Genomic DNA, 25,605 nt, shown 5'->3' with positions numbered 1-25,605 from the left:
AGCGTGCTAAAAGCCGTCGGGTTTATTAGACGTCTGGAACGTGGCGTAGACGGTCCTTGGTTAGCTCAGAGAACAGAAAGTTACAGCCTGGTCCATCTTGGGCAGCCCAAAGCCCTCTGATCCCTCTTCTGTCCCGGTTCAGGAGCCTCCAGCTTCCAGTAGCCCAAGCTTAACAACCCCGCCAGCGGGCCTCTCCTCAGTCCTTGTTCTTGTTCCTGGGCAAACACAGCTGGCTTCCTGCAGAGGGGGGCGGCCCTCCAGGTCATTAGTTGCTAGGTACCAAATGTCCAGGCAATTGAAGTGGCCTTTGTCCTCTCGGACTGTCCATGGACATGGGCCCCAGGCCCCAGATGGCCAGGTATCAGTCACACCTGGAACTCTGCAACCTTCCCCTCCCGCACTCCCAGTAAACCATGCAGCACATAGGGGAAACTGAGGCACGCACAGTATTCATACAAAATATTACAGAGAATTCCGCCTCTGGCACAAGATGTCATTGAGATCCCTGTCTCTGACTTGGCCTGTCAGGTCACCTCTCAGGATCAGGATGAAGAAGGGACTGTGTTGTCACAGTAGAACCCAGGGTCCCAGGAGAAGGTCGGGGTTGCAGCCATGATGGTGAAGCTCCCTTCTACTCCTTTGTCTTTCAGTCAGCCAGCATTGCGGTAGCCAGCTTTCCCCGCAGATGCTCTTTCTGAGGACCCCAAAAGGGAGTGACAGGCCAAACAGCCCGTCCTCTCATGATGTTGTCCACCAGTTAGGACCAATATCTGACACACCAATTCTGGTTCACTGAGTTCTGGTCCCACACGTCTCTTGTTTACCAGGCATGATCTTAACAAAGTCCTGGAGTTATATCGGTCACCCTGTTTGTTTGGTCTACTTCCACCTTTCTGCCTCCCTGTGTCGCTCTAGGTTACAGTGACGCTGTCTGAACTTTCACTTCCTTTTCACAGTTCAGATCACACTTACGATCACGTTACAGGCCTAGTGATTACAACAGCCCCCTCTTCCTTGCGCCCGGCCCTACCTGGGCTCTAGGGGCCAAGCGGGTGCCTGGAAGCTGCAGGGCGTTGGGCTCACAGTGCCCTGTGCAGGCCCTGTTGGCAGCTCTGGTGTGCTGGCATTGCAGCTCTGGCAGGTACCCAGCGTGCTGGCAGGGTCTGCGCGGGGCGGCGGGAGTGCTGCACTGTTCAGCGCTCTGCAGTCACCGCAGCCTGGGGCCTGGGGGGCGAATCCAGGGCGGTGCCGCTGGCCAGTGCTGGCCAGGACGCTCTGCGCAGGGGTCATGGACCCCGGAGCCCGGATGCTGCACACGATGGCAAACAGTCGCATGTTGCAATGCACACGTGTGTTTCATGAGGACAGTGATGTGTGAGTCCCCAGGCTCCGGGCCCAGCCCAGGGAATGCCCCCCACGAGCCCGGGGAGCCCCGCCCCAGAGCCAGCGCTCACCTGCCCCTCGCGCGCGCGGCCCCTTTAAGGGAGCCTGGCCCGAGGGACTACAGCTCCCAGAATGCCTCGGGCACACGTGACCGGCCCAGCTGAGCGCGGCTCACGTGACTTGCGGCTGGGCGCGGAGTGGTGTTCGCCGGGGAGAGCCTGCGAGGAGCCCGGTCCAGCCCGGTCCCTCTCCTCTGCCCGGTCGGGAGCTCCGACCGGTTCCTCTGCCCGGCCCGGCCCCGCCCCTCGGAGCGCGGCCCCGGCTGCCGAGACACAGGTGAAGCCCCTGGGGTCGGTCGGTCCCGCTCTCCGCTCCGGGCTCCTCCTGCGGCGGGGCAGGGCGCCCCGAGTCGGTGCCCCCTACCTGCCCGCGCCGCACCTGCCTTGCCCCGCACCTGCCCCGCACCTGCCCGGCTGCCCGGCCCCGCACCTGCCCGCGCCGCACCTGCCCGGCTGCCCCCTGCCCCGCCCCAGGCCTGCCCTGCTTGGCTGCCCCCTGGCTGCCCCGCCCTGCCCCAGGCCGGGCGCTGCCCCTTGCCCCGCCCCGCGCTTGCCCCGCCCTGCCTCTGCCCCCTGCCCAGCGCCTGCGGTGTGACTCTCACCGGTCCAGGGCTTTGTGGCCCCAGCCTCGAGCCCAGGACCCAGGGCTCCCCAGCCCCTTATTCTGCAGAGCAGGCGGCAGCAGCGCCAGGCCCCTGCCCCGCAGCCTGGCTCGGAGGGTTCTGCCGGCTGCCAGGAGGGGAGGGAGGAGCCGATTGAGATCCAGGGAAAGGCTGGGGGTGGGGGAGATCCGGCCTGCACATTGAAGCTCCCGTAGAAGGAGTGAGACTGATTCAAACCACCCTCTTTCTGCAGCGAACATGGAGCTTCAGTGCACAGGCCAGATTCCCCCGCCTGCTTTCCCCTGGATCACACCCTGCTCCGGGAGTCTCCGTAGCCCTTCCTGCCAGCCTGTGGGGCAGGGGCCTTGGCTCTGCTGCGGCCTGCTCTGCAGAAAAGGGGCTGGGAGCCCTTGCACCTCTGGCCCCCAGAACACCCTGGGCTTGCCGGGACTGGGATTGAAAGGCCTGCTGCAAGAAGCAGTTAGCTAATGTGATCCAGCGCTGTAGTGCAGACTTTACTGTGTGCTAAACTGTTTTCTCCCTGGCAGGTCGTGGGTGGAGCGGCCCTACCCGGGCAGTGGGCAGCTTGGGATATCTGGATGACTAGAGGAGGGCCTGCTGAGACAGAGTCCTGTCCATGCTCGGAGGGACTCTGGGGACATGAGGTGGGCGTGTATCTGGCTCCTCTGTCCCCTGGGCCCGCTGGTCTTGCTCTCTGCATCCACAAACCCTCCCAACGTCCTGTTAATCTTTGCGGATGACCTGGGGTTTGGAGATTTGGGAAGCTATGGGCACCCCACCTCAGCCACGCCCAACCTGGACAAGATGGCGGCCAGGGGCCTGAGATTCACCGACTTCTATGCCAGCTGCCCAATCTGCAGCCCCTCGCGGTAGGTCCAGCTTCATCCCACTCCCCAGTCTGCAGCCCCTCCCAGGACAGAGCAGTAAACTGTCTGGTGGTCTCTGAAGGCAGGGCACTGAGAAACAGCAGAGAATTGAGTGGGGGCCAGAGGGGGCTGTCTAATGTCCTCCCTACTGAACTGCGGGAGGGGGATAAAGTCTGTGGATGATGCTGCTGCCAGCAGGGACAGGATCAGGGTGATCCAACAGCTGCACATCCATGCTGGTGGCAGCAGCTGTGCGACCGAACGGCCATGTGGCCAACCCTGAGATCGTGAAATTGTTTAAAAGGTTAAATTGTCTGACCACCTCCCCCAGCGTGTGCATAACAGGTAGAGTTGTAGGGTGCGGCGGCTTTGGCCCTTGCTGCAGGAGGTCTCACTCGAGGACCCGGCCGAGATCGGGGCCCCCTTGTACCAGGCACCGTACAGAGGCATACAGTCCCTGCCTGGAGAGTTCACAGTGCAAAGAACGTGTGTGTGTGTGAGTGTGAGAGAGAGACGTGGGAGCCAGGATCCAGCTCACTTCCACCGACACCCCTTAGACGGGAACCGCTGCGAACTCCTGCTGGGCTGGATTCAGGCTGGTGCGCTCCAGCTGGGAGTCTCTGCAGCTCATGAGCAAAGCCCAGGGCAGCCAGGCCCTAGCGGTGCGAATGTCACACCTGGGGGAATGAGGCTGTTTTTGGGGAAGGAAAAGTGTTAGTCTGAAGCTTGTCCAGGCAGTGTGTTCTCTTTCTGCACCCAATGTCTGTGTCTCAAACGCTGTCTGCCCCACCCTGTTCTTAAAGGGGTAGCTCCCGTTAACCACATCTAATAATAGTGCATCAGTAAAACAAGTATTAGCACAAGCTCCAAATTCCCTGCTTAGGACACGGTTCAGCAGTGTATACTCACCCAGGGTGCTGGCGCTAACTTGCATACCAGGTATGTATTTTTGCCGGGCCTGAGTTCATAGTCTTCCGATTTACAGAGCAGACCTCTGCCGCCTGTGAGGTGGGACACCAGGCTCTTACCCTCAGTGAGGATCAGCCCCTGCGGGAGACACTAAACACGCTGCCAGCGGGTTACACAAGAATGGCAGACCGCAGCAGAGCATCAGGTCTCAGGATTAATTGTGTCCATTTATTCCGGAGGTTGTGGAATCTCCGTCTCTGGAGATATTTAAGAGTAGGTTAGATAAATGTCTATTAGGGATGGTCTAGGCAGTATTTGGTCCTGCCATGCGGGCAGGGGACTGGACTCGATGACCTCTCGAGGTCCCTTCCAGTCCTATAATCTATGAATCTATGAAATTCCAGGAGCAGAGCAGGATCGAGTGGTTACAGGCAGTGCACCCCAGGGGAACAACGCCCCATTTGGGTTATTGGGGCATGAGGTGGGAAATGAACCTGCAAGCTCTGGCTGGAAAACCTGGAGTCTCTGGAGCTCCCGGGAGCGAGCCAGCCCCCCAGCAAAGTAGTAGTGTCATGAGTCGCTCTCTGTATCCGCAAAAAGAAGAACAGGAGTACTTGTGGCACCTTAGAGACTAACAAATTTATTAGAGCATAAGCTTTCGTGGACTACAGCCCACTTCTTCCCACTATGCATCCGAAGAAGTGGGCTGTAGTCCACGAAAGCTTATGCTCTAATAAATTTGTTAGTCTCTAAGGTGCCACAAGTACTCCTGTTCTTCTTTTTGCGGATACAGACTAACACGGCTGTTACTCTGAAACTTCTCTGTAGTTGGTGATTGAGCTGCAGGGCGCTAGCGTAGGTTACCTTGGCACCTAATTTGCTCTTGACAGACAGTGTGGCCACATGGCTGAGCCTTGCGACTGTGCTGCAGGAGAGATGGAGAGTCTAGCCCAGCTTAGCCTGAAGGGACCTTGTGAAGGGTGGCCCTACTAGGGTGCAGGAGAGCTGGGTTCCATTCCTGCCTCTGCAGCTGGCCTGCTGGGTGACCTCGGGCAAGTCCCTTCCCCGCTCCGTGATTCAGCTTCCCTGTCTCACATGGAGCTCCCACCTCCTTTGTAAAGTGCTGGGAGATCCGCTGGTGTCGGCTGACGTGCCAAGGGGGCAATGAGTTACCCCAGAGTACGGCACCTTGGCTCACGTGCAGGGACAGAAATGTTCCCCCATCTGGGGAAGAGCGGGAACTAGAGCTTGTGGGGTGTGGGCTTGGTGTTTTTAGGGCACTTTCCCCTAGGCTGCCAGACAGGGTGAGGAGAAAATGCTTGTGATGTTCCCCTCAGGTGCTGTCTGGACCGGTGATCTGCTAGGTCACTCCAATCCTTGACTCTGGGAGCCAGCCTTCCCCTGCTCTGAGCACCCTCATTCCTGGGCTGTTCACGCACAGCCTCTGGCAAGTAAGCTGTGCCTTGGATTATGCAACCTAATGACACTAGCCAATATCTCTGGTCCCAGACACAACCCTAGGAACCTCCGTCCTGCAGTGTCCAGTTATGCCAGCTGGACATTGCAAGCTTATATGAGTTGGTCAATTTAACAAAGAAATTGATATGTACCAGGCTTGTTATCCCAAGGGGAGTCTGACATGCTTCAAACGAAACATGCTGCTTCAGGTAGAACAAACCAACAGATATATTAACCACAAAGGTAGATTTTAAGTGATTATAAGTCAGAGCACAAGAAGTCAGATTTGGTCAAATGAAATAAAAGCACAATGCATTCTAAGCTGATCTTAACACTTTCAGTGCCCTTACAAACTTAGATGCTTCTCACCACAGGCTGGCTGGTTGCCCTTCAGCCAGGCTCTCTCCTTTGATCAGTGCTTCGGTCACTTGGTGGTGGTGTCTGTAGATGGAGGTGGAAGAGAGAGGAAGAACATGGCAAACGTCTCTCCCTTTTATCATGTTCTTTCTTCCCTCTTGGCTTTGCTCCTCCCCCCCTTCAGAGTCAGGTGAGCATCACTCATCGCAGTCCCAAACTGACCAAAGGAAGTGGGGGGTGACTCACTTGAGAGTCCAACAGATCCTTTATTGCTGCCTAGGCCAGTGTGCTTTGTTCCTGTGAGGCTGGGCTGGGTTTGTCCCAGACATGCCCTGATGAGGTGGTGTTGTGGTCAAAGACACCCACGCAATGATTTTAGTTCAAAGACTCAAGCCTGAGGCCAGTTTATTGACATACATACCAGTGCACTGGGGTGCAGTCCAAAGACTGACACCCCGAGGGCCGCTCGCAGGTGGGCTTTTATTTCGTCAAACCGCAAACGAAGTACAAACAATGCGTCATGAGTTAAGAAACTGGGGTTGGGGTCAGTCCCCCCCCCCCCCCCAAACCACAAGTTAAGAAACTAAGGTTGGGGTCAGTCCCTCCCCAACCTGCGAGTTAAGAAATTAGGGTCGGGGTCAGTTTCCCCCCCCCCCCCAGGTACCTTCCTCATTTTTCCGAGAATTGGATGTTTATTTGGGTAGAGGGGCACTTGGTGGTTTTCCCCAGGGGTGGTACTTGGCAACAGTTTGGGTACATTTCTCAAGAAGTATGGAGAAGTAAGAAGTAGTATGGGGAATAAGCAGGAAGAACTGGAAGTGCTAATAAATAAATACAACTAAGACATTGTTGGCATCACTGAAACTTGGTGGGATAATACACATGATTGGAATGTTGGTGTGGATGGGTACAGCTTGCTCAGGAAGGATAGGGGAAAAAGGGAGGAGGTGTTGCCTTATATATTAAAAATGTACACACTTGGACTGAGGTAGAGATGGACATAGGAGACGGAAGTGTTGAGAGTCTCTGGGTTAGGCTAAAAGGGGCAAAAAACAAGGGAGATGTCACGCTAGGAGTCTACTACAGGCCACCTAACCAGGTGGAAGAGGTGGATGAGGCTTTTTTCAAGCAACTAACAAAATCATCCAAAGCCCAAGATTTGGAGGTGATGGGGGACTTCAACTATCCGGATATATGTTGGGAAAATAACACAGCGGGGCACAGACTATCCAACAAATTCTTGGACTGCATTGGAGACCACTTTTTATTTCAGAAGGTTGAAAAAGCTACTAGGGGGGAAGCTGTTCTAGACTTGATTTTAACAAATAGGGAGGAACTCGTTGAGAATGTGAAAGTAGAAGGCAGCCTGGGTGAAAGTGATCATGAAATCATAGAGTTTGCAATTCTAAGGAAGGGTAGAAGGGAGAACAGCAAAATAGAGACAATGGATTTCAGGAAGGCAGATTTTGGGAAGCTCCGAGAACTGATAGGTAAGGTCCCATGGGAATCAAGACTGAGGGGAAAAACAGCTGAGGAGAGTTGGCAGTTTTTCAAAGGGACACTATTAAGGGCCCAAAAGCAAGCTATTCCGCTGGTTAGGAAAGATAGAAAATGTGGCAAGAGACCACCTTGGCTTAACCACGAGATCTTGCACGATCTAAAAAATAAAAAGGAGTCATATAAAAAATGGAAACTAGGACAGATTACAAAGGATGAATATAGGCAAACAACACAGGAAAGCAGGGGCAAGATTAGAAAGGCAAAGGCACAAAATGAGCTCAAACTAGCTACGGGAATAAAAGGAAACAAGAAGAATTTTTATCAATACATTAGAAGCAAGAGGAAGACCAAAGACAGGGTAGGCCCACTGCTTAGTGAAGAGGGAGAAACAGTAACAGGAAACTTGGAAATGGCAGAGATGCTTAATGACTTCTTTGTTTCGGTCTTCACCGAGAAGTCTGAAGGAATGCCTAACATAGTGAATGCTAATGGGAAGGGGGTAGGTTTAGCGGATAAAATAAAAAAAGAACAAGTTAAAAATCACTTAGAAAAGTTAGATGCCTGCAAGTCACCCGGGCCTGATGAAATGCATCCTAGAATACTCAAGGAGCTACTAGAGGAGGTATCTGAGCCTCTAGCTATTATCTTTGGAAAGTCATGGGAGACGGGAGAGATTCCAGAAGACTGGAAAAGGGCAAATATAGTGCCCATCTATAAAAAGGGAAATAAAAACAACCCAGGAAACTACAGACCAGTTAGTTTAACTTCTGTGCCAGGGAAGATAATGGAGCAAGTAATTAAGGAAATCATCTGCAAACACTTGGAAGGTGGTAAGGTGATAGGGAACAGCCAGCATGGATTTGTGAAGAATAAATCATGTCAAACCAATCTGATAGCTTTCTTTGATAGGATAACGAGCCTTGTGGATAAGGGTGAAGCGGTGGATGTGGTATACCTATACTTTAGTAAGGCATTTGATACGGTCTCGCATGATATTCTTATCGATAAACTAGGCAAATACAATTTAGATGGGGCTACTATAAGGTGGGTGCATAACTGGCTGGATAACCGTACTCAGAGAGTTATTAATGGTTCCCAATCCTGCTGGAAAGGCGTAACGAGTGGGGTACCGCAGGGGTCTGTTTTGGGACCGGCTCTGTTCAATATCTTCATCAACGACTTAGATATTGGCATAGAAAGTACGCTTATTAAGTTTGCGGATGATACCAAACTGGGAGGGATTGCAACTGCTTTGGAGGACAGGGTCATAATTCAAAATGATCTGGACAAATTGGAGAAATGGTCTGAGTTAAACAGGATGAAGTTTAACAAAGACAAATGCAAAGTGCTCCACTTGGGAAGGAAAACTCAATTTCACACATACAGAATGGGAAAAGACTGTCTAGGTAGGAGTACGGCAGAAAGGGATCTAGGGGTTATAGTGGACCACAAGCTAAATATGAGTCAACAGTGTGATGCTGTTGCAAAAAAAGCAAACATGATTCTGGGATGTATTAACAGGTGTGTTGTGAGCAAGACACGAGAAGTCATTCTTCCGCTCTACTCTGCTCTGGTTAGGCCTCAGCTGGAGTATTGTGTCCAGTTCTGGGTGCCGCATTTTAAAAAAGATGTGGAGAAATTGGAAAGGGTCCAAAGAAGAGCAACAAGAATGATTAAAGGTCTTGAGAACATGACCTATGAAGGAAGGCTGAAAGAATTGGGTTTGTTTAGTTTGGAAAAGAGAAGACTGAGAGGGGACATGATAGCAGTTTTCAGGTATCTAAAAGGGTGTCATAAGGAGGAGGGAGAGAACTTGTTCACCTTAGCCTCTAAGGATAGAACCAGAAACAATGGGTTTAAACTGCAGCAAGGGAGGTCTAGGTTGGACATTAGGAAAAAGTTCCTAACTGTCAGGGTGGTTAAACACTGGAACAAATTGCCTAGGGAGGTTGTGGAATCTCCATCTCTGGAGATATTTAAGAGTAGGTTAGATAAATGTCTATCAGGGATGGTCTAGACAGTATTTGGTCCTGCCATGCGGGCAGGGGACTGGACTCGATGACCTCTCGAGGTCCCTTCCAGTCCTAGAATCTATGAAAGACACATGTTATTTTCCGGGGTCTTTTGGTTAAAGATGGGGTGGTTCCATGGGATGCCTAAAGAGGATCTCTGATTGGCTATTTTTGCAGATAGCTGGACTCACGGAGTGGGTCACAGATCACCCAAAGGAGAAGCTGCATGAGTCAAGAAATTGCATTTAGCTAAAGTTACCCATTGCTTCACACAAGTCATTATTGTATATCATTAGTCATGAACAGATTTCATTAGTGCTGCTGCTGGGGCTTCTTATTTTTTCCCTCCTTGCCCCTCCCCCCTCCTCTGGACAGGACCCTTGACTGAGTTTGGCAGAAAACTGTGCTGTTCAGTCTTGCTCAGGCTTAGGCCTGCACCCGGCCTGCACTGCTTTGTGCAAGGGCAGCTAGCATAACAGATCTCTGTTTGAGGGTTTATTTAGGGGCTTTCAGATTCACAGCTCTGGCTATTAAAAAGAAGGCCCCCCTGCTCTATTTCCCCACAATTTCCCTCCTCTGATGCCCTATAGGCATCGCTACTCTCATTAAACAAAGGGCCATAGGACAGTATTTGGATTTAGAAATGACACTAAGGTGGTCGATTTCTGGATCTGAGGGACAATATAGTGTGGGGTGGGGAACATTTGTGAAAATAAAAAGAGCTTCCGGTGGTGGTCGGGGCTGAACCGGGAGCCAGGGCAAACGGCAAAATTTACATAGACAACAAGCAACAGCCAACATTAATGTGTAACAAATTGCTAGAACAATTTAAAATAGAATGTGAAGAGCAGAAGAGGCTAGCCAACTGGGTGTAACTTGGGCGATTTCCTTAGAGGCAAAGCATGCAATATCGTGGGAGGAGCATAAGGTATGTACTTGATAAGCAGTTTGGAAGGCTTTGGCCTTTTTGTTGTATTTTATTTTTATTGCATGCATTTGGTCTTGCAGGTGAGAGAAGTTGGAGAGCAGAGGGAGTAGAGAAGTGAGGTTTAGGAAGCGGTTAGGGATAGGGGAATTAAATGTAAAAGAAACACTTGGCTGGAGGGTTACATAAACGTGAGGATTAGCAGGCCATACAATAAAGCGGCTTCCTTGTGCAGTAGTTAAGTTAAGGTGAAAGGGGATAGGGATGTGGGGGTCCGATGGCAGGGCACATCCATGGTTCCCACTAAATAGTAATTTTCCCTCTGGATCTTTACCTATCGCTTCCCCTTCCCAACATGCCAAATTAAAACGTTAACCACTTTTCCAGGATACAATTTGCGGAGGCAAAATAGCTGTGGGGGTTCCAAGGGCCATAATGACCACAAGGTTCCGATACCCACCCAGATATGTTGAGCAGCGAAATCATAGGGAGTGGTGATGAAACGGCTAGGTTCATGGGGTGGTTTAACTTCCCATACCTGCCGGTGGATAACCCAGTCCCATAGACAATTCGCCCAGGGTTCTGGCACAAGTAAGTGCACTGGAACCCAGGTGCCATTTACCGGTCCCGAAGCATGGAAGGAGCATGTTGAGGAGTTGCAGGCCCAATTAGATAGGGTCCAGGTATGCCTCCACTTCCATAGCTTGGATGGCACTTTTACTGCGGTGGTAAGGGTTTCAGGCCACCGCCGATTTATAACATCGGTTCGCATATTTGCCAAAAGGTTGTTAAAGAAATCTTGCTTTTGGCTGCACGCTAAATCCCACCCAGTGTCTTTTCCTGTTAAAACGAGGGTGTTTATTAACCTTGTTAACAGGGTTTGGGTTGTTGTTCCCAACCCTGATAAGGTATGGAGAGTTTTTATATCTGATTAGGTGTTAGTGAGTCCTGCCTTAGTAATAAGGCCCGCTGCCCTTTTAAAATTTCCCAGGCGTTCTTCCTGGTCCTGGGCTTTGTCTATGTTCCAAATAGCAGCCGCTCCAGTAAGACCATGTAAGACTCCTTTCACCAAGCCCCTTTTTCCCCCGATGGAAACTTTCCCACTGCACAAGCTGGGCCAGCCGAATGGCTGCTCCCTGGGAGCAGTTGGGGTACGGAGTAGTTATTTGGAAAGGGGAAAGGAGAAAATAGTTCCTACGATAGCATTTAGCACAATTCACTGTTGGAAGCGATAATTCCGTCGGTAGGGTGTGCTATACCACATTTGCTGGTCTGAAACTTGAATTTCTCTGATGCTACGGCCAGACAGATTTGTATGGGAATTGGAGAAGATATGAGGGGGAGTTGCTGGGGAGTGGGGACTATAATGATGGGCAACCATGTTGAGCTGGGATACACCGCAATACGACACAGGCCAAACCAGAGGTCACTGATTGGCTAAAATTTAGACTTTTTCCCTTCCCACCCCAAGTTCGTCAAGGAGGAGAGGCTGAGGAATATTAAAAGTCTTATCTTCCGGTAGTTTTGGCTAGCTTCCGCAAGCTATTCTTCAAGATTTCGTAGTCTTAGTTCACTTAGCTGTCCGGCAATGAGGCTGCAAGGGAGGGGTTACCAGCACAATCACCTTGCTTAGTTGGAGACTTTATTATGGCCTCAGGTGGAGAAGTTGTTTTCTTGCAAGGTCCGAAGGCTTAATGGATTTGTCAGCAGACAAAGGAGAGGCACCAGACTTCTACCCAGAAGTGAAGGACAAGGCAAAAGGCTGGCAACCTTTTCCCCCTCCTTCACCCCTGTTGTCCAGAAGGAGCAACAACGCCAGAAGGAAAGATAGACCGATCAGCCGAAGAGCAACTCCAATGAGAAGCATGGGCGGGTAGTCAATTTTTATTGAATATGGCTCCTCGATCGTTTGGTTGATAATTAACAGGGCTTGACAAGAGCCCCTCAACATAGGGCCGGGGCAGTTCTCTTCTGATGGACCCCTATGTAGACCCAGCCCTCCGGTTCCCCGCCGCTTACTGAAACTAGAAGACTGGGTCCACACAAGGATCCAACACAATTTGTTAGTGCCTGGCCATGGTGTAATTTATTAAATGACTGAACATTTGAGCTAGGGCCAGCAGGGCACTGTCAGTAGCTGTAGTGGGTGCTCTGGTGAAAATTTTTTATGAGGGCTGAATTTGGTCTTTTGATTGGGAGTGGCCTTCAAAGGGCATTTGGCCATACTGGATCTGTGAAGCTGCACATAGCTCTTTTATAATCAGTTCAGATATGTCAGATTGTGATACAAAATTCTTAAGCAAAAGCCTTACAACAGCCCCCATATGACACATTCTACCAAAGAAAAACTGTTGCAAAACCTCCGCCCAAGATCCTGCATTTGCCCTTTTTACAAGAAAATACCTTACTAAAACTAACCCATACTTACAATGATAACATTTAAACATTTGAATAGAATTAATTCAAATATTTAGAAAGAGTTCCCAAAGAGGGGAAAGTGCTGCCTGCCCAATTATTACGTCGCTGACAGTAGTGCTGGGCCACAGAGGAAAAGTTTTACTTAACTGCAGCAATTAACGGTGCACAGTCAGCCGGTGATGCACGCGAACTGCCCTGCTCCTGGAGAGTTTTTGCCTGAGCTTATTTTAAGCCACGAGGACACATTTTCAGCCTCATAACTATATACATGAAATTATGACCCATACCATTACTGTAACAATTACTATAACATCACTATAACAACCATGCTCAGTATATCATGAGCCTTCCGAAGACACCCGACATGACAAACTTTGCATTGGATACCACACAATCACTTTATAAGGATGAACATGGGGGTGTTGGGTGTTCCCACGAGGTACCGAACATCACAACGCTGTCTTGGATTTGCTTCCCCAGCATTGTGTGAAGGCTGGAACCTTCTGAGCCATGGCGAGACGACCTAGAGAGGGGCCAAAACTGATTGATTTGTGAGAGTTTCCAGTGCTGGTGCAGAGGGAGAGATGGGGCATGCACAGCGTGTGGGGCATGACTGTGGAGCTGGTGGGGAGTTTGTGGCGACAGTGGAGAGGGAGAGATGGGGCATGTGCAGCATGTGACGTACAGCAGCATGGAACTGGAGGGGAGTTTGCGGCGCTGGTGCAGAGGGAGAGATGGGGCATGCACAGCGTGTGGGGCATGACTGTGTGGAGTTGGCCTGGTGAGGGCTTAAGAGCAGGCTGCAGGAAGCCGGGCTGGAGCTGGAAAGGCAGTGCAGGGAAGATATTTTAAGGTGGGAATAGTCCTGGGGGGGGGGAAGGCAGCACATAGTAGCATATCCTGGGATGGCCTGTGGGTTGCAGCGCAGCTGTTTGTAATCCCATTCATCAGCGGGTTCAATACCATCCCCAGTGACATCAGTGCTGGGTTAAGGCAGGAGAGATGTGATCCCTGGGAGTTGAACATTGCCACGGGAAATGTACGATTCCAGAACAGGTGGGTGACTCGGTGGTCTGCCCGGATTCTCTGGTGATGTGGATGGCCTGGCTGTCGCACGAGGACAGGTGAAGTGGCACAAAGGGGACTGGAGACTTCACAGAAGTGGCAAGAAAAAGGCTTTTAGATCAATGATGGTAAAACCAAATGTCTGGCTGGAAGCAGACGATAAGCTCTTGGCCGAGTGTACCTAGCACTTAAGAACCATAGTTAACAAGTCAGAATCATAGACTATCAGGGTTGGAAGTGACCTCGGGAGGTATCTAATCCAACCCCCTGCTCAAAGCAGGACCAATTCCCAACTAAATCATCCCAGCCAGGGCTTTGTCAAGCTGGGCCTTAAAAACCTCTAAGGAAGCAGATTCCACCACTTGCCTAGGGAACCCATTCCAGTGCTTCACCACCTTCCTAGTGAAAAAGATTTTTCTAATATCCAACCTAAACCTCCCCCACTGCAACTTGAGACCATTACTACCACTGAGAACAGTCTAGATCCATCCTCTTTGGAAACTCCTTTCAGGTAGTTGAAAGCAGCTATCAAATCCCCCCCCCCCCCAACACACACACCACCATTCTTCTCTTCTGCAGACTCAACAATCCCAGTTCCCTCAGCCTCTCCTCATAAGTCATGTGCTCCAGCCCCCTAATCATTTTTGTTGCCCTCCGCTGGACTCTTTCCAATTTTTCCACATCCTTCTTGTAGTGTGGGGCCCAAAACTGACACAGTACGCCAGATGAGGCCTCACCAATGCTGAATAGAGGGGAATGATCACATCCCTCAATCTGCTGGCAGTGCCCCTACTTATACAGCCCAAAATGCCATTAGCCTTCTTAGCAACAAGGGCACACTGTCGACTCATCCAGCTTCTCGTCCACTGTAACCCCTAGCTCCTTTTCTGCAGAACTGCTGCCTAGCCACTCGGTCCCTAGTCTGTAGCAGTGCATGGGATTCTTCCGTCCTAAGAGCAGAACTCTGCACTTGTCCTTGTTGAACCTCATCAAGTTTCTTTTGGCCCAATCCTCCAATTTGTCTAGGTCCCTCTGTATCCTATCCCTACCCTCCAGTGTATCTACCACGCCTCCCAGTTTAGTGTCATCTGCAAACGTGCTGAGAGTGCAGTCCACACCATCCTCCAGATCATTAATGAAGATATTGAACAAAACCGGCCCCAGGATCGACCCTTTGGGCACTTCGCTTGATACCGGCTGCCAACTAAACATGGAACCATTGATCACTACCCGATGAGCCTAATGATCTCTCCAGCTTTCTATCCAGCATATAGTCCATTCATTGAGCCCATACTTCTTTAACTTGCTTTCAAGAATACTATGCTCAAATAAATTTGTTAGTCTCTAAGGTGCCACAAGTACTCCTGTTCTTTTTGTGGGAGACTGTATCAAAAGCTTTGTTAAAGTGAAGGAATAACACATCCACTGCTTTCTCCTAATCCACATAGCCAGTTATCTCATCATAGAAGGCAATTAGGTTAGTCAGGCATGACTTGCCTGTGGTGAATCCTTGCTGACTGTTCCTGATCACTTTCCTCTTCTTGAAGTGTTTCAGAATTGATTCCTTGAGGATCTGCTCCATGATTTTTCCAGGGACTGAGGTGATGCTGACCGGCCTTCCCTTGCCATGGGGTGTTGGTACCACTGAACAAAACACCTCCCTCCAGAGCAGGGGTGGGCAAACTACGGCCTGTGGGCCGGATCCAGCCAGTCAGGGCTTTGAATCCAGCCCACGGAATTGCCCCCCACAGCTCCTATTGGCCGGGAACGGGGAACCACGGCCAATGGGAGCCTCGGGGAAGGTACCCGTGGGCAAGGGCAGCGTGCGGAGCCCTCTGTCCCCCCCCCGGGCCCCAGGGACGTGGTGCTGGCCACTTCCGGGAGCAGCACAGGCCAGGGCAGACATGGGGCCTGCCTTAGCCCCACTGCCACCCTGGAGCCGCTCAAGGTAAGCTGGAGCCTGCACCCCGAATCCCTCCTGCACCCCGTACCCCAACCTTGTGCCCTGAGCCCCCTGCTGCACCCCATGCCACTCCTGCACCCCAACCCCCTGCCCTGAGCCCCCTCCCACACTCTGCATCCCCTCCTGTGCCCCAACCCCTTGCCCTGAGCCCCTTCCTGCACAGCGCACCCCCACCTCCTGCCCCAGCCCTGCACTCATGGCCCTGCATGCAATTCCCTCACCCAGATGTGGCCCTTGGACCAAAAAGTTTGCCCACCCCTGCTTCAGGGGCTCGACTAGGCTCCTTCTCCTTGGGCTGGGCCGTGAGCTCGGCAGCCCCTATGGGCGTGGGCACAGGACTCCTCCGACTGCTCCAGCTTTTCTCGGCTCCTCTCATCCCCAGGGCGGCCCTGCTGACGGGTCGGTACCAGACACGCTCCGGGGTTTACCCCGGTGTGTTCTATCCCGGCTCCCGGGGAGGCCTCCCGCTGTCCGAGCTCACCATCGCGGAAGTGCTGAAGGCTCGGGGCTACACCACGGCCATGGTCGGCAAATGGCACCTGGGACTGGGGGCCAATGGCTCCTTCCTGCCCATCCACCAGGGCTTTGACCACTTCCTGGGGGTGCCCTACTCCCATGACCAGGTGAGCCTCCGGTGTCCTGGGGCAGAGGCCTGGGGGGTGTCCCGGCCCTCTGGCAGGGCTCGGAGCATGTCGGGGGGGGGACAGGAAGGGATCGGTACAGTGTCTGGGGGAGGTGCCCTGGGGCGATGGAGGCGGGGGGCTGGTTTGGGATGGTGCCTGAGGGAGCTGGGTCAGAAGGCTGATGGTGGCTGGGAGGGGATCCAGGCTGGGCCAGGGGGCAAGGGGGTGTGTGAATGAGGTGGTGGGGGCGTAGCTGGGCTGGCAGGAGGCTGGGGCATGCTGGGTCTGGATCTCTCTGGAGTGGGGGCTGGGTGAGGCAGGCTGCGTCTATGTCTGGGGGATGCAGGTGAATGGGGGGCTGGGTGGGTCAGTGGCTGGAGGGGGGCATGGGCTGCATTGATATGGGGCTGGGAGGGGCACACTGGGTCAGTTTCTTGGGGCATGTGCTGAGTGAATGGGGGTTGGGAGGGATGGCTGGCTCAGTGTCTGGGGGACAGGTGGGGCAGGCTGGGCTCCCCCTTTCCTGGTGGAGTCAATATATACCAATAACCCACAAGTGTTTACATTTCCGGGAGTGGGGGAGATGCCTGGCCACTCCCTGGCATGCTGCACAAGGGAATAATGGGGCCTCGTCCCTGTGAGGTGTGGGGGGTGCTGCTGCCTGGGCTAGGGGGGATCTAGTCCTTGGGACCCTGGAGGAGGGTTGAGTTGTGGGGAAGGGGTTGCTGTAGGGTGGGATGAAGTCTGGGCCCCTGGGGGAGCATTGGGTTTGAAGTGCTGTGGGGAAGCGATTGCTGTAGGGCACAATGAGGTCCGGGCCCCTGGGGAAGGGTTGGGTGTGGGGTGCTGTAGGGCGGGATGGGGTCCAGGCCCTGGGGAAGGGTTGGGTGTGGGGTGCTGTGGGGAAGGGGTTGCTTTAGGGTGGGATGGGGTCTGGGCCCCTGTGGGAGCACTGGGTGTGGGGTGCTGTGGGGAAGGGGTTGCTGTAGGGTGGGATGGGGTCCGGGTCCCTGGGGAAGGGTTCGGTGTGGGGAAGTGGGGAATCCAGGTTGCTGTAGGGTGGGATGGGGTCCGGGCCCCTGGGGGAGATGTGAGGCATGCCAATCTCCAGAGTGATTTTGGGGGTGCGAACTGGTCACTGGGTGGGAGTGGAGCCTCGTCCTTGGGGCACTGGGCTGTGGCCTGGTCCTGGGGCGCGGGAAGCGAAGGAGCCTGCGTCTCGGGTTGGCGCTCAGGTCAGGGGCTGGTACCCTGCTGGCCACCAGGCGCGGATGCAGAGCAGAGCGTTCTCTCCTCTCGCTCCAGGGCCCCTGCCAGAATCTCACCTGCTTCCCCCCCCACACCAAGTGCTTTGGGACGTGCGACCAGGGCGTGGTGCCCGTCCCACTGCTCCTAAACCAGAGCATCCTGCAGCAGCCGCTCGCCTTCCCCCAGCTGGTGCCGCTTTACAACAAGTTCTCTCGCGACTTCATTGCCGACTGTGCCCGCCAGGGCCGCCCCTTCCTGCTCTACTACGCCTCCCATGTAGGTGCCGGGGCAGGTGGCCTGGGGTGGGCATGGGCACCTGGGGGTTGGCCAGGATAGAGGGTAGGTGCGGGCACCTAGATGTGCCGGGGGGGGGCGGGGCTGGGCATGGCCTGGGGCAGTAGTGAGTAGGCCTAGAGGTACTGGGGGGCAGGGCAAGGGGGCACCTGTACCCCCCCCCCCTGCATCACAGAGCATTGGCCATGATGAATGGCCCCCGCTCGGTCCCCAGAGGAAGGGAAAAGCCCCCAGAGCTTCCTCCCCGGCCTGGCAGCCCCCGGCTCTGCAGGGAGAGGTGGCTGGTCCCAGCTCTGCGGTCTGCTGCAGGGGTCCCCTCTCACTGGCTGCTCTTTGCCCAGCACACCCACTACCCCCAGTTTGGAAGCCAGGAGTACGTGGGCCAGTCGCTGCGGGGGCCCTTTGGGGACGCCCTCATGGAGTTTGACGGCTCAGTGGGGCTCCTGCTTCAGGCACTACAGGAGAATGGCCTGGAGGGGAACACGCTGGTCTTCTTCACCGCAGACAATGGGTGAGTGTGAGCGAGCTGGGGAGCCCCCTCCCACCTGCCCAGGGATGGGAAGGTGTGGGCTGAGCACGGGGTCAGGCGTGGGAGTGGGACTCTTAGGGATATGGGAGTGCTGGGGGGGGGGGTGAGGCAGGGGGATTTGGGAGGTGCTGGGGAGGTTGGGGGTAGGTGGGGATGGAGCAAGGAGATTTTGGGGGTGTTCAGGGTGGATGGGGCAGGGGGATTTGGGGTGCTTGAGGACTGAGGTTTCAGGGGGTGCTGCAGAGGTTGGGGGCAGGTGGGGATGGCGCCCAGGGATATGGGGTGCTTGGGGCAGGGGCTGACAGGGACCTCAGGGTGGGGGACATTTGGAATGACATGTAAGTTATGGAGTTGATCTGATTTCAAGTTGTCAGGCTGCTCAGAGTGCTCCCCCCTCCCTCTAGCCTGCCCCATCCCCACCCTCCCTGCGTGTTTTCGAGGCAGTGCGGGGGGATCCCACTCACACCCCCACTTCCCAGGCGAGGGACATCCCCTGCCCGGTGCTGGAACATGAACATCCCTCCAGGCTCCCTCTGGACATCCACTGTCCCGTCCTGCCTGCGCTCCTCGGCCCGAGCCGCCTGTGGGGCCCGAGAGCCAAGGGCCTGCGCCAGCCCGGCGGTACCCTGCCCTATGGACACCCTGTGGGGCTGTGGCGCCCGCAGGGAGCTGGCTGGGAAGGGGCAGCGTGGCCCCTGCTGGGTCTGTGCCAGCGCTCCGGGGCAGGGCAGTGTTAACCTGTGTCTTGCTGATGGGCGCTCTCCCCTCCCTGCAGCCCCGAGACCATGCGAATGGCCCGTGGGGGCAGCTCGGGTCTCCTGAAGTGTGGCAAGGGAACAACATACGAGGGCGGGATGCGGGAGCCTGCGGTGGCTTATTGGCCAGGCCGGATCTCCCCGGGTAAGCCTGGCGTTGCTCCCAGCTGCTCTGCGGTGCCTGGCGGGGCTGGCGCACGGCAGCAGGACCTGGGCCTACCTCTGCCCGGACGCCCATCAGTCTCCGCACAGCCTGGGAGGCGCCTGTGATGGACAGGCTGAAACTACAGATTTGGGGGGCTGTGCAGGCCCCAGTGGGACCGGCTCACCCCACACTCCTGCTTGGTGGGCGGGGGAGATGACCAGGGAGTGTGCGGGGCTGGCAGGGCGGAGGATCCAAAGGCCTCAGCCCTGTGGAGGGGGAACATGGGCGGGGGAGGGGAACAACGCATGCCTATGGCTGGGTGGTGTCCGTAGGCCTGGCACCCCCAATTCTGGGCAGAGGAGGCTGTCGCCCCAGGCCCTCTCAGCCCCTCTGCTCTAGGGGCATTGGGTGAGGGATGAATCCCCCTGTCCCGGGAGGTTGGGGGGCCCTCCTGGGTGAGGGAGGGGCTCTGGGGGAGGCGGTTGGACAGTGGGGAGGAGGGTGCCAGCGGGCTCGTGGGATAGCGCTGGTGTGAGGCTGGACTGATGGCACCTGAGCCTTTTTCCTTGTGCCTGTGGCCGGGCTCCAGGCGTGACCCATGAGATGGCCAGCACCCTGGACATCCTGCCAACCCTGGCTGCGCTGGCTGGGGCGCCTCTCCCCACTGTCCCATTGGACGGCTATGACCTGAGCCCGGTGCTGTTTGGAGGTGGGAAGGTGAGTGCCCTGGGCCAGTGCTGCCGCGGTCATGCTGCGAGTGTGGGGGCTGATGTGGGGGCGGGGGGCACCAGTGTCTGACGGGCTGCCGTTGCCAGTGGGTGCTCCGCACACTGCTGGGGAGAGGGGCAGGCCGGGGTGTCCGTGACTCAGGGGCCATCTTCACTGCAATAACAAATGCAGCACCGAATCAGCCCTGGTCAACTGGCACAGGCTCCTGGGGCTTGGGCTGCGGAGCTCTGAAACTGCAGTGTCGACATTCAGCCTTGGGCTAGAGCCCGGGCTCTGAGACCCCATCCCGTCTCCTTCCCTGTCCATGGCCACTGGCCCGACACCTGGCCTGTCCCAGCCATGGCTCCCTGCCACCCCGGCCTGTCTCCTTCCCTGTCCATGGCCACTGGCCCAGCACCTGGCCTGTCCCAGCCATGGCTCCCTGCCACCCCGTCCTGTCTCCTTCTCTGTCTATGGCCACTGGCCCGGCTCCTATCCTGTCCTGTCTCCTTCCTGCATGACCACTGGCCCGGCACCTGGCCTGTCCCAGCCATGGCTCCCTGCCACCCCGTCCTGTCTCCTTCCCTGTCTATGACCACTGGCCCGGCACCTGGCCTGTCCCAGCCATGGCTCCCTGCCACCCCGGCCTGTCTCCTTCCCTGTCTATGACCACTGGCCCGGCTCCTATCCTGTCCTGTCTCCTTCCTGCATGGCCACTGGCCCGGCCATGGCTTAGTCACTGCCCTTCCCTCCCCATACATGACTCAGCCACCGCCCCGCATGACACTGCCTCTGGTTGCTACACAGAGTCCCCGGCAGATGATGTTCTATTACCCGCCCAGCCCCAGCAAGCTGCTTGGCGTCTTTGCCATCAGATACGGGAAGTACAAGGCTCATTTCTTCACACAAGGTACCCACCTCCATGGGGGTGGAATGGGCAGCCCCCGCTCCCTGCGTCCTTTTCAGGGCTCTGGTTGTGGTTCCAGCCCAGCCCTGGGGACCCTGGCTGAGGGAAGGTGGCTTCAGCTGCTGTTTGTATTTGTCTCCCAGGTGCCTTCCTCAGTGGGACGACCCCTGACCAGGACTGCCATGGGCTGACGCCCCTGAAATCCCACGAGCCTCCACTGCTCTTTGACCTGGAGGCTGACCCTGCAGAGAACTATAACCTGCTGCAGGGCGGTGCCGTGGGGCCGGAGGTGCTGCGGGTGGTGAAGGAGATCCAGCTGCACAAGGCGCTCTTCGACCAGCGCATGGAATTTGGGGAAAGTCAGATAGGGAAGGGCATCGACTCTGCCCTCCAGCCCTGCTGTGCCCCTGGCTGCACCCCCAAGCCCTCCTGTTGCCACTGCTCCTAACCTCCCCAGCCCTTTAACTCTCCCCTTGCCACTGCCAGGAACCCCCCGCTCTTCGAAAGCCTCCTGCTGCTGTGCCCATCTCTCTGCTGCCACTCTCTAAAGTCCCCACGCCAGCCTCCCCGCTGCTTTCCCCAAACCTGCCTGCAGCCAGGCGCGCTGCGTTGGGGTGCTTCCCTGGCCGGTAGAGCTGCCTCCCGCTCCCCAGGCCTGACGCTGAGGTCCCTACGTGCTGGCTGCATGGGGGCATGGGGTGAGATGCTAGGAGGGGAAGGGGCAGGTTCCTGGGGTGGGGTTACCTCTGCACTGGGAGTCTTTGGCCATTGGACACAAACCTTCGCTCCCCTGGGACGCACTGAGTACAGTGAGCCCTCTGGAGTCCCGGGGGCTCTGGAACAAAGCAAAGGACCCACCCTCAGAGCCTAGCACCCCAATGCAGCCAGCGGGGGGGCCGGCGGTACCAGCCTGCTGCAGCGGGAAGGCCAGGGAGCGGAGCGTGGCTAGCTCTGAGGGGCTGGCACAGCAGTGAGGGCCAAGGCCCTATCAATACTGGCGCAGAGGTGGAGTGCGAGGCCAGGATCAGGGCCAGCAGCAGTAGCCGCGGTGCTTGTCCCTGAGCACGTGGACAGGGGACCAACGGGGGCTCTGCAGTCAGGAGAGGAGCTGTGCAGAGCTCTGGGGCAGGTCCCTTCACCTGCGTGGATGCAGCCAGCTGTCGCTGTGGGACACGACTTGTGCTTGTTTAAAGGGTGAAATAAGGAGAAATGAGTCCATGGAGTGGCTGCCCTCCAGGCTCAGCTGGTATTTGCAGTCTGTGGGCAGCTGTGACCCGGGCTGTGTGCACCGGCAGGCCAAGGAGCCAGGGTTCCCACCCAGAGCTGATGCAGAGAAGGCCTAGTCCTGAGCCCTCTCGGCAGAGCTCCTGCCCGGGGAGTGAGAGCCGTGAGATGAGCAATGTAGGCCCAGCCAAGGAGGGCCTAGGGCAGCTGCTTGGGATACCCAGGGGAGGAGGTAACTGCTGGCATCCTGCAGAGAAAGGCCAAGTACGAGCTATGACGCTGACATGCCCAGACAGGCATGTTACCCCTCTGACTTTACCAGCTTCTCAGTGCTTTACCAGAGGGAGGGGCGGGGGTTCACGTGTGGTCACTGCTGAGCTAAGCTGGATTGTCATGGGTCTTGCAGGATGTTTGTACGGGAAATATTCTGAGATGTAAAGTGTCAAATATTGTGTTCTTCAACCACTGGCGCAGAAGCACATCGCCTGTGGTGGGATGGGTCTTGGCACACAAGAGTGAGACCAATCAATGCTTTCCGACCCAGCTCAGACCTGTGTTTACAGTCTGGACCAGATCCAGGCCGCAGCATTGGCAAAGACAAAAGAACCCTGTAACGGGGTTGGGAACTCACCACCGCGGCGCCTCCTACTGGTTACTCCAGGAATTAGCTCAGTCCAGTGGAGCGACCCCTCTCGGTGGTATCCCGTCCGTTGTCTTGCCCTTGGTTGGCTTCTGAGCCATCGCTCACCAACTCGCGGCATCCTCTTCAGGACCACTGCCCTCTGGCAGTGCCCCTTAGTCCATCCACACCCCCTTCCGTGGGGTATCAATCAGCAGTCTCTACACCCCACCACCATGGTCAACCACACACCCCAAAGTCTAATCCCTCGTCAGGGATCTGGCGTGGTCTAGAATGGCTACTCCCTACGGCCAATGGCTGGGTGTACTGGAACGGGGAGACCCAGGCCCGCCCTCTACTCTGGGTCCCAACCCAGGGACCCTCTGGCGGCAGCCTCACTGTCCTCCGCCTCCTCTCCCCTCCATCTGCCCGCTTCCCTGGGCTGCTTCCCCTACGGCCCCTTGCACCAGCTAGGCCCTTCCCCTCAGGGCCTGCAGCCTGGCAGACACCGGGCTGGAGTTCCTTTCTGCTCCCCCGGGCCTGACCAGCCCTGCGCTGCGCTGCGCTGCCCGCAGTGCTAGTCTCCCACCTCTGGAGACAGCCCTTCCCCTCGCAAAGCCCTGGGACAGACTGAGTGTGCTCTCCCTGAGCAGCCTTTTATAGGGCTGAGCCTGGCCCTGATTGGCTCCCAATAAGCCCTTCCCTGATTGGCTACCTATCTGTGCAGGCCCACTGGCCTGCTGCAGCCTAAATTCACACAGAGTGGGGCAGTCTGGGGATGTATCAGAGAAGAAGGGCACAAGATGTTATCAATTACGGAGGGCTCTCGGCTAGGGGAGCGTCCCCTGAAAAGTGGATCCCCGCTCTCTGGACTGGACAAGCACTGGACACACTGACCACTGGATGATAAATGCCTTCTTAGACAGGAAAGGGACTTGTTAACAAGTATAGGCTCTAGATTACATTTTATGTTTTTCTTTTACCTGTAACCTCGTGTTTCCAAACCCTTTTCCTTGCTTTTATTTGAATCTGTAACTCGAGCTCTGTTAAATAAACTGAAAGCTGGTTTTACTGTAGACACGTCCAGGTGCCTTGTGTTGAACTGAAGTGATGCCAGTAAACTGGAGTGCGCTGCTGCAGAGAAGCAGCGAATGGGTGTACATTGTGCGTGTGCAGAAGATAAGGGACTGGGCACTTGCGTGTGACAAGGTGGGGTGTGTAAATTGTAGCCCACAAAGGGAAAGAATGGGCTTGCAGTAGCCCATGTAGGCCTTGCTGGATCCCTAGCATAACTAGCTGTGTGAACAAAGGCTGTGAACCAGAGCAGGCCTGGCCTGGGCAGAATAGCAACACGCTACGTGGGATTCTTCTTCTGTCATGTGGCGATAGTGAACCAGTAAAAGCAACGGCGTGATTACAGTTGGATCGTAAGGTCTCTTATCCTATCCAGAGCCGAGGGGGTAGCCATGTGAATGGCTCTGATGCCTCCAGGATGAGCATAGATTGGACAGTCATCCATGATTTGTCCGACAGTTTGCACCACGCCACAGTTGCGGTTCGGCGATTCTCTCAATTCCATCTCTGGAGTAAGTATGCGTGTAGTGAGGTGGTGTGGCCTCCCTCCGACCCAGAGAGGAAGGGACGACTGAGCCACCACTACAATGCGCATCTTCCATGTCGGGTGCGGACACGGTTTGGAGCTGGCCAGATGGGCCATGGGGAGCTGAAGCCTGGCACTTGCCCAGTTGGGTCATCGATTAAAGTTCGTTTGATGCATTGCAGATTGGAAAAGAGACGTCGAAGGGGGGATATGATTGAGGTCTATAAAATCATGACTGGTGTAGAGAAAGTAGATAAGGAAGTCTTGTATTATGAGAAGTAGTAAACAACAACTAGGGCTCACCAAATGAAATTAATAGGCAGCAGGTTTAAAACAAATAAAAGGAAGTATTTCTTCACACAATGCACAGTTAACCTGTGGAACTCCTTGCCAGAGGATGTTGTGAAGGCCAAGACCATAACAGGGTTCATAAAAGAACTAGATTAATTCATGGAAGATAGTTTCATCAATGGCTATTAGCCAGGATGGGCAGGGATGGTGTCCCTAGCCTCTGTTTGTCAGAAGCTGGGAATGGGCGATAGGGGATCAATCACTTGATGATTCCCTGTTCTGTTCATTCCCTCTGGGCCACTTGGCACTGGCCACTGTCAGAAGACAGGATACTAGGCTACGTGGACCTTTGGTCTGACCCAGTATGACCGTTCTTATGTTGTGTTAGCTAACATCAAGTCAGCATGTTCCAGACTGGAGAGGGTGGTACAGAAACACACATCTGTCAGGTAGCTACATAAACAAATTCCCACAAGCTGGCACAGGAACGCACTGACCCCTTGTAAGATAAGGAGGGAACGGCAGGATAATGGGGAAGGGTGTCTTGTTTGAATTAGCAGGTACACGGAGAAGGGTGGTAACTCACAACATCTAGAGTGTGATACGTACCTTGTTTGTATCCATGTATAAAAGGAGAAGTCCTAGGAGGGGCACCTTTGTGCCAGCCTAGGGGACAGAATCCTGGTGTCCTGACTGACCCAGTGCCCCTGGCATGAGTCTACATGTTAGTGTACCTGTAACCACCGAGCCGGGGCGCTAGGACCATGCTTTGTCAACAATAATCCTGGCCGAGGACCGTTGCCACCAAACCGAGCCTTTGGTCTCTCCTTATGACGACCTCGCGGTATGCTGAACGGGTGACTCATAGACTCATAGATTCTAGGACTGGAAGGGACCTCGAGAGGTCATCGAGTCCAGTCCCCTGCCCGCATGGCAGGACCAAATACTGTCTAGACCATCCCTCATAGACATTTATCTAACCTACTCTTAAATATCTCCAGAGACGGAGATTCCACAACCTCCCTAGGCAATTTGTTCCAGTGTTTAACCACCCTGACAGTTAGGAACTTTTTCCTAATGTCCAACCTAGACCTTCCTTGCTGCAGTTTAAACCCATTGTTTCT

At 55.0% G+C, this 25,605-nt stretch overlaps 1 protein-coding gene across 2 annotated transcripts; it reads left to right on the top strand.

Annotated features, from left to right (window-relative positions):
* Positions 1–1,562: 1,562 nt before the first annotated feature.
* ARSA (arylsulfatase A) lies at positions 1,563–23,666 on the top strand. 2 transcript variants are annotated; one of them, XM_054032206.1, is made up of 9 exons: positions 1,563–1,719; positions 2,593–2,934; positions 15,921–16,161; positions 17,467–17,685; positions 18,045–18,214; positions 19,008–19,132; positions 19,722–19,849; positions 20,648–20,750; positions 20,891–23,666. In XM_054032206.1, exons 2-9 carry the CDS (start codon positions 2,705–2,707, stop codon positions 21,193–21,195), a joined length of 1,521 nt encoding a protein of 506 aa, XP_053888181.1. In that variant the 5' UTR covers positions 1,563–1,719; positions 2,593–2,704; the 3' UTR covers positions 21,196–23,666. The 2 variants fall into 2 exon arrangements, with proteins under 2 accessions (XP_053888181.1, XP_053888260.1); XM_054032285.1 differs by lacking the exon at positions 17,467–17,685.
* The last annotated feature ends 1,939 nt before the right edge of the window (positions 23,667–25,605 follow it).

This window comes from Malaclemys terrapin, chromosome 1 (assembly GCF_027887155.1).
Source record: "Malaclemys terrapin pileata isolate rMalTer1 chromosome 1, rMalTer1.hap1, whole genome shotgun sequence".
Taxonomy (NCBI): domain Eukaryota; kingdom Metazoa; phylum Chordata; order Testudines; family Emydidae; genus Malaclemys; species Malaclemys terrapin.
This window is presented reverse-complemented; position numbering and strand designations above follow the sequence as displayed.

Bases quoted from the DNA above. Each gene is read 5' to 3' on its own strand.
- ARSA (XM_054032206.1), top strand. From the start codon at position 2,705: ATGAGGTGGGCGTGTATCTGGCTCCTCTGTCCCCTGGGCCCGCTGGTC. The intron at 19,133-19,721 runs GTAAGCCTGGCG...GCCGGGCTCCAG, and splicing joins GCCAGGCCGGATCTCCCCGG to GCGTGACCCATGAGATGGCC. The intron at 19,850-20,647 runs GTGAGTGCCCTG...GTTGCTACACAG, and splicing joins TGCTGTTTGGAGGTGGGAAG to AGTCCCCGGCAGATGATGTT.